At 39.5% G+C, this 7,804-nt stretch overlaps 1 protein-coding gene across 1 annotated transcript; it reads left to right on the top strand.

Moving 5' to 3' along the window:
- The first annotated feature begins 1,910 nt into the window (after positions 1-1,910).
- Positions 1,911-6,090, top strand: LOC149405175 (protein SCARECROW-like). The gene is made up of 3 exons (XM_089606910.1): positions 1,911-2,520; positions 2,635-4,461; positions 5,370-6,090. The coding sequence occupies exons 2-3, from the start codon at positions 2,759-2,761 to the stop codon at positions 5,848-5,850; spliced, it is 2,184 nt and encodes a 727-aa protein (XP_089463036.1). The 5' UTR covers positions 1,911-2,520; positions 2,635-2,758; the 3' UTR covers positions 5,851-6,090.
- The last annotated feature ends 1,714 nt before the right edge of the window (positions 6,091-7,804 follow it).

Genomic DNA, 7,804 nt, shown 5'->3' with positions numbered 1-7,804 from the left:
AAGCTGACGACTCAATAGTCAAAGGTCTTCATTTTTTTAAACAAAATAAGATAGGTGCACACAACATTTATTTACCGACTATTAATTATTTATTAGTTTTCAAACACTTTAACCATCAATATATTGTGATTCTCTCTTCGTAATTCGGATTGCTACTAAAAATTTAAATTCTTAAAAATATATTATAAAGATTAACTAACATATTTGATGAATTCAAGGTTAGATTTTTTAAAACTAATTTTAACATTTCTCACTCATTTCGTCTTTTCTCTCTAGATTATTGTTTTAACATTTTTAACTCATTTTAAATTTTAATTTTATTTTCACGCTATTTTTTCTTTTAAAACCAACTGATGCCATGACATCATTCGGGAATTCTATGCCCATTCGATGATAAAATTCATTTATTTATTTTCGCTAATATATTCCGCTATGGTGATCTTCAACTATCTTTCCTTGATGCTTCACATGAGCATCTCACTTTGTCCACCTCGACTTGAAGCGCAGAACTGGGATTAACGGCTTGAATCAATTAAGAAATTACGAGGTTAAGCATTAATGCGAGATGAACATTGACATGTGAGTAATCGTGTTACCTGTAATTAAGTAGCATAGTATATACATGTGTGTAAGGCTGGAAAAAGCCATCTTATTCTAGATTCTTTACGCAAATACTTTGATTGTAAAATAAATCTCGATTCTCTTAATTGTCCTATCTCTATTCCTACGTATTTCATTTGTTTTCAACAATTATATTTATATATTGTTTATATATCAAATATATTATGTCTACTATCATAGAGTAAATTCAACTGATAATTCCAAAGACAAATATTTAGACTCTCATAATATTAAGTATAAATCATTTTTTTCTTATAAATTTGTGATTCCTGACCAAGAGACCTCTCACGTCAATAATTGTCATCATAGTCTTATCATTCTCTCATTGAATGTTGTTATTAACTACGAATTATCTTTGATACCTCGTATATTTGTACGAGTATTTCAGTCTGTATAATACTTTGTTTATTTGTTTCTTTGCTTATGAGCCTATTATGCATGGAGAATAATTTGTTCTATTCAACTTCTATTTCTTGTATTATTCATTTTATACATTTGCATATTATTCACCGATATAACTACTTTAAGTTTCACAGAGATGCGAATCTATGCGTACACGATTTAAATAATGTTGTGATAGCGGGAACTCAATCTTTGTTCAAATCAAGCATGGTTCAAATATGAGTTTGGAATCTTAGATAGTTTAAAATAATTAGTTACGAAAAAAAAAAAAACCGACCTCTTAAATAGTTTGCCAAACAGAGAGTCTTTTAATTACCCTTTGAATATTTCAACGACCAAAGACCACTTTAAAAAAGACTTTAGGTTAATTCAAAGAAAAAAAAAGGAAAAGAAAAGAAGAACAAACATTCCTTGTTTCCTAATTTCTAGTCCTATTTGATGCAAATGGAATGGTTGGTCTCGTAGTGTCATTATCAAAAACAATTTTTTTTTGTGTGTGTGTGAGAATATCTTCACTTCACAATTTCCCAAATAACAATCTTTATATATTATAATTTATTTACAATTGATACACAAAAAAGAAGAAAATAAGATGTTGATGAGGACGTGTGGTTGGTTGGAGGGTTAGACAAAAGCATTGAATATACTAATTAATGCCAAGCCAATGTAAATGTGTGTGTGTGTGTGTGAGTTTTTTTTCCCTTTGCTTTGCTTGGCTCGATAAGCGTTTGTTTGCCTCGGACTTCTTAGTAATGGCCGTTTCTTAGCCTTTGACGCCAATGAAAACGTCAAAACGCTCAACGACGAGAAAGAGCACTAATTTCCCACACCCAAACACATCCTTAAGCCCCATCATCTTCTCTTCTCTCTCTCTCTCTCTCTCTCTCTCTCTGCTACTTTCCATTATTGTTTGTTTTTCTTAAGCTTCCATTTTTCTCATCTTCTAAACTTCATTTCAAGATATATTCGTAAAAAAAAATACTCTCATTTTTTCACAGTCTCATTTCTTCTTGAGTAAATTTTCGAATATATATTTTTTTGTATATTTTTTTTTTTTTTTTTGGGGTGACAAAGGAAGCTCATCCATATAAGCCAAGACGAAACGCAAACAGCCACCCCAGAAATTCTCAATACCTCGACTCTCTCCCAATCTCTTTTTATTTTTTTTTATTTTCCGTTCAAAAAGGCTAATGAGCCTTTTCTTGGTCTGTTCTAGCCTACTAATCTATATATGTACAATATCGTGATTTAAAATTCCAAAGCCTGGCATAGAAGGTAGAGCTTTTTATTTTTTTTACTTCTTAATTTACTATATTTACTTGAGACTTGAGCAACCAAAAATATTATTGACTTCTTGTTGTTTGGTTTGTCAAACAAAAGAGGAAAAAATAAAAAAAGAGAATCTCAAAACCCGTTGTCAAGTTCTTCACACCGTTATCTTCTTGTTCTCTTTACTCTCACATGGTAATCTCTCATCAGACCTTCCTTACTCTACTGGTAAGTTTTATTCTCGTCGCTTATATATATATTTGTTATTTTTCTCTCTTCATTTCAATTTTTCAACTGCGACTAATCTCTTCCCACATTCATGGCTGCTTCGACTCTGCTCAGCGAAAACAATGATCACGCAACAATAGAAAACAACAACAGTCAAAGTCAAAGTCAACAGCAAAGACCGTCCTCTTCTTCTTCTTCCTCTCCTCCTCTGGAAGCCGCGGCGGCGACGACGACCAAAATGGTGAGAAAGAGAATGGCGTCGGAGATGGAAGTCGTCCACGCGTCGGTCTCCCGCCGCGGCACTCCCTCCTCCGTCGCCGCCGGAATCGGAGGCTTTTCGTTTCCTTCTCCGGCGATGGGGTTCGGCGAGAGCAACAACAACCACGTGTCAAGGTGCAGGGTTTTGAACAATAATAATAATGTGAATAATAATAATAATAATAATAATGGTGTTAATAACTACTCCACTGCGACGACGACGACAACCACTACGATGTTCGTATCGGCACCAATGTCACTACCGTCCACGAGTTTGTCCTCGCTGACGTCACTCGGTGGGGCTCTCAACTATCCCTCTTCTTCGCCTCTTTTATCGTCCTTAGACCACAATAACTCCATTTACAAAACCACAGCTCTCTCGTCAATCCCTCTCCACCACCAAACCCAAACCCAAACCCAAACCCAGATCAGATCTCCGCCGCCGCAACCCCCCGCCGTCTGCGGCTTCTCCGGCCTCCCGCTCTTCCCGCCGGAGACCAACGCCCCTAGGGTTTTCAGTCCTCCCACCACCACCACCACCACGGCGAGCACGAACTCCTCTTCCATGGAAGACAACAACAACAATAATAACGCCGGCGGCGGCGGCGGAAACTCTGCGGCGGCGTGGATCGACGGGATCATAAAGGACCTGATCAGCAGCTCGACCAGCGTCTCGATCCCTCAGCTCATCCAGAACGTCCGAGACATAATCTACCCTTGCAATCCCAGCCTCGCTTCTCTCCTCGAACACCGCCTCCGTTCCATCACCGCCGCGGATTCCTCCGCTCCGTCGTCGGACCAGCTCTTCCTCAACTACCACGCTCCTCCGCCGCTCCTCAACGAAGAATCTCACCATCAGAATCAGCAGCAACAACAACAACAACAGCAAGTAGTAGTAGTAGAGCCTCCAGCTCCGGCTCCGGGTCCGCCGGCTCCTCCGGCTCCGTCGCCGGCGGAGCTTCTCCGAGAGAGAAAAGAAGAGCAGAGGCAACAGAAGCGAGACGAGGAAGGTCTCCACCTCCTGACCCTACTCCTCCAATGCGCCGAGGCCGTATCAGCGGAGAGCTTCGAGGAAGCCAACAAGATCCTCCTCGAAATCTCCGAGCTCTCCACGCCGTTCGGGACCTCGGCTCAGCGAGTGGCCGCGTATTTCTCGGAGGCCATGTCGGCTCGCCTCGTCGGGTCGTGCCTGGGGATCTACGCCGCCCTCCCGGCCGGCGCTTCTCCGGCGAGCCACGCCCAGAAGATGGCCTCGGCGTTCCAAGTCTTCAACGGAATCAGCCCCTTCGTGAAGTTCTCGCACTTCACGGCGAACCAGGCGATCCAAGAGGCTTTCGAGAGGGAAGAGAGGGTCCACATCATCGACCTCGACATAATGCAGGGGCTTCAATGGCCCGGGCTCTTCCACATCCTCGCTTCCCGACCCGGCGGACCGCCTTATGTGAGGCTCACCGGGCTCGGTACCTCCGTGGAAGCCCTCGAGGCTACCGGGAAGAGGCTCTCGGATTTCGCGGACAAGCTCGGCTTGCCGTTCGAGTTCTTCCCTGTCGCCGATAAGGTCGGGAATCTCGATCCCGATCGGCTTAACGTCAGCAAGAGAGAGGCCGTGGCGGTGCATTGGCTTCAACATTCGCTGTATGACGTCACTGGCTCCGACGCCAATACTCTCTGGCTATTGCAAAGGTAATCATATGAATCTATGAAAACTATATATATAATATATGTACATTGTGTAGTGTTGTTTTTCTATCATCTTTATATGTACAGTCGGGGACACCAATAACACAGACTTCGAAAAAGTTATCCAAATTCATCAAAGTTCTTATCACTTTAAAGCAAAAAAAAAAAAAAAAAAAAAAAAATCATTGTATGCCCGAGAATTTCTTTTAGGCTTTGGAAGTTTTGGAATAGTGATGCATATAAAGCTTCAGGGACATAATTTTTTTGTTTTCTGTAAAATGAACAATGCTGGATTATCTCATCCTCCTATTGTTCACGTTACGTACAGAAAGTTGTGTTTCCCTTTAAGAAAGTTGATCGGACGTGATTACATTTTCACACTGCTTTTTAGGGTAAAAGAAAGCATCATTAGTGCATTATCATGTTTGTCTCGGGAACGTCCCTAACCATGCAGTCTTAATATAATAATGTTTGCTTATCATCTCATTCCCACGTATTAAACGTGTTTAATTTCTTACTATACCTGTATAAATGACCCGTTAATTAGCCATTATTCTTTCCAATGTGACCATAGACACAAAAATAAAATCCGATATATAAAATAGATTTTTCCTTTCTTTTTTAACCATCGTTTAATTAATTTCCTTTGCCGCGTTAATTAATGAATTTGCAAAATAGTTATTAGTGAAATAGTCAAAGAAAATAGTTATTATTATTTTTGTTCGGAAAATAGCTCAATTAGTTCCAAATGATATTATTCTATATAATTTTTTTTTTTTTTTTTTGTATTATAGTTAGTACGGTTAAGCTTGAGAATCTAGCTTGGCCACAATTTTTAAGTTGAAAAAAAAAAGAAATAGAATACCAATAATAATTACTGATCGAGAAAACTTCCATTCCGTGATTGCCAGGCTGGCGCCGAAGGTGGTGACGGTGGTGGAGCAGGACCTGAGCCACGCGGGGTCGTTCCTGGGGCGGTTCGTGGAGGCGATCCACTACTACTCGGCGCTGTTCGACTCGCTGGGGGCGAGCTACGGCGAGGAGAGCGAAGAGCGGCACGTGGTGGAGCAGCAGCTCCTGTCGCGGGAGATCCGCAACGTGCTGGCGGTGGGGGGGCCCGCCCGCACGGGGGACGTCAAGTTCCACAACTGGCGAGAGAAGCTCCACCAGACGGGGTTCCGGGGGATCTCGCTCGCCGGAAACGCCGCCACTCAGGCCACGCTCCTCCTCGGGATGTTCCCGTCCGACGGCTACACGCTCGTCGAGGACAACGGGACCCTCAAGCTCGGCTGGAAGGATCTTTGCCTCCTCACTGCCTCCGCTTGGCGTCCGCCGCCCCCGACTTTCTCCGCCGCCGCTGCCGCCGCCCCCCAACCCATGCTTCAATATTGATCATTTTTTTTTTTTTTTTATTCTTGTTTTCTCAATATGTTGAAGTTTTGTCTTTCTTTTTTTTTTTTTTTGGTGGCGGTTAATTTTGATTCAAGTGGTAAGTGATTTAGTGAATTAATCAAAATATATATGTATGTAAGGTGTTATTGGTAGGCTCCTGAATAGTTTGAAACAAAATTTTGATCTCATCTTTCATGAGCCAGCCAATAATCTTATTTAGTGATTAGTTCTTTTTAAGTTTCATGATGTGTATTCTTATTTTTTTTTTTATTATTGCATTTTTACTATGTACATATATATATATATATATATTGCATTTATTAACTATCTATGTAGTAGTAAAATTTTGGGCGTCAGAATCAAAATCACCTGAAATTTTCCGTTCCAATGCTATAAAATACGCTCATCGAGAACAACGGGACGCTCAAGCTCGGGTGGAAGGATCTTTGCCACCTCACCGCCTCCACTTGGTGTCCGCCCCCGAGTTTCTCCTCCGCCGCCCAGCACCCATATATTTCGATATTGATTTTTTTTTAATGTTTGTTTAAGTTTTGTCTCTAATTTTATTTTTTGGTGGGGGTTAATTAATTAAGTAATCAATGATATATAGTGAATAAATCAATATATATATATATATATATATATATATATATATAAGGTTTATTGGTAGGCTCCTGAATAGTTGAAACAAATTTTAATCTCATCTTTCATATGAGCCAGAGCCAATAATCTTATTAGTGAATAGTCCTTTTTTTCGTACTTTGATGTGTCTTTTTTTGTGCTCCATTTTCACTATGTCACTATCCATATTGAATAAACTTATGGCGTCGGAATAAAAAAACATCTGAAAATTTTCAGTTTTGACACTATAAAAATAAACCGCCGAAATTTATGTTCCAGTGGTGCGTTTGGAAAGGTACTTCCGGTTCTTATGGATCGTCGGAAAGACATTCCCCTCTGCTTATTTCCGTTGATATCATCTGATGATATTATTAATTTTTTTTTATATAAAAAATCTGGATCGTTGGATTGATTTCCAACAGTACAGATTATTTGTCCTCCGTCGGACATATTCCTGTATTAATGGTCAAAGAGAAAGACCTTATGCTTGCTTACTTAGTGAAGCCCTAAAAGCGAAAAAGTCAAAGTTCGTGGAAGCTATCTAAAGAAATGGTCAATGTTTGAAGACTTTTGGGGGTCCCTCAGTTGACGGATTAATCCGATCAGCGATAGGTGGTAATGATGGTGCCTTTTTCATGGAGATCGGAGCAAAGACCTGCTATTTTGGTCGGCGATACCAGAAGAACTGTGATCATTATTTCTCAACCTTTTGTGCACGCTTTTGAAAAATGTCGGCAAATTTTCATGCACTGCTACTAAACAGTATGAGTGGGACTAAGGGATACATACGATCCAAGTATTATTATCATGACAATTATTTTGAATCTCAAATAGTAACGTTTACAATCATTGATTTTCAATGTACGGTTGATATATACTGACAAAGCATGAATTACGAAGTTAAGATCGGGTTTGGGGGCAAGAGAATGTGGAACTCTACGTGTTGTTCTATCATGAAATTAAATAAACCATTGATTAAAAGTTTAAAGTACATTAGTATATATAAGGGTCGAACACAACTAGAACTACATTTAATTTATTTAACTAACCAATTTCAAGAAATTTTAGGGAACAAACAAATAATAAATAAATGGGGTTTTTGGTTTTGGAAGAAATTAGAACAATTGAATGGCAGAAAATGTGATCAAAGGTTCATTTGCCTTAAGGGGCAACTCCAACCCTAACACTAAATTTTATGTTGAAATCACATTATTTTTGTGTGTTTTTAGCACCACATTTTTTTCATCTACATTCACAACACTAAATTTCACACTAATACTATTCTTCATATTTATATTATTAAAATCAATAAAATAGTACAATAAAGTTGGTT

The sequence above is a fragment of the Urtica dioica genome, chromosome 2, assembly GCF_054948205.1.
Source record: "Urtica dioica subsp. dioica isolate 48M chromosome 2, U.dioica_male_clone48M_v1_H2, whole genome shotgun sequence".
Taxonomy (NCBI): Eukaryota; Viridiplantae; Streptophyta; class Magnoliopsida; order Rosales; family Urticaceae; genus Urtica; species Urtica dioica.
The sequence above is the reverse complement of the archived record's forward strand: the minus strand, read 5'-3'. Positions and strand labels throughout refer to the sequence as shown.

Coding starts and splice junctions, on each gene's coding strand:
- LOC149405175 (XM_089606910.1), top strand. CDS start 2,759: ATGGTGAGAAAGAGAATGGCGTCGGAGATGGAAGTCGTCCACGCGTCG. Junction 4,462..5,369: donor ACTCTCTGGCTATTGCAAAG/GTAATCATATGA, acceptor CGTGATTGCCAG/GCTGGCGCCGAAGGTGGTGA.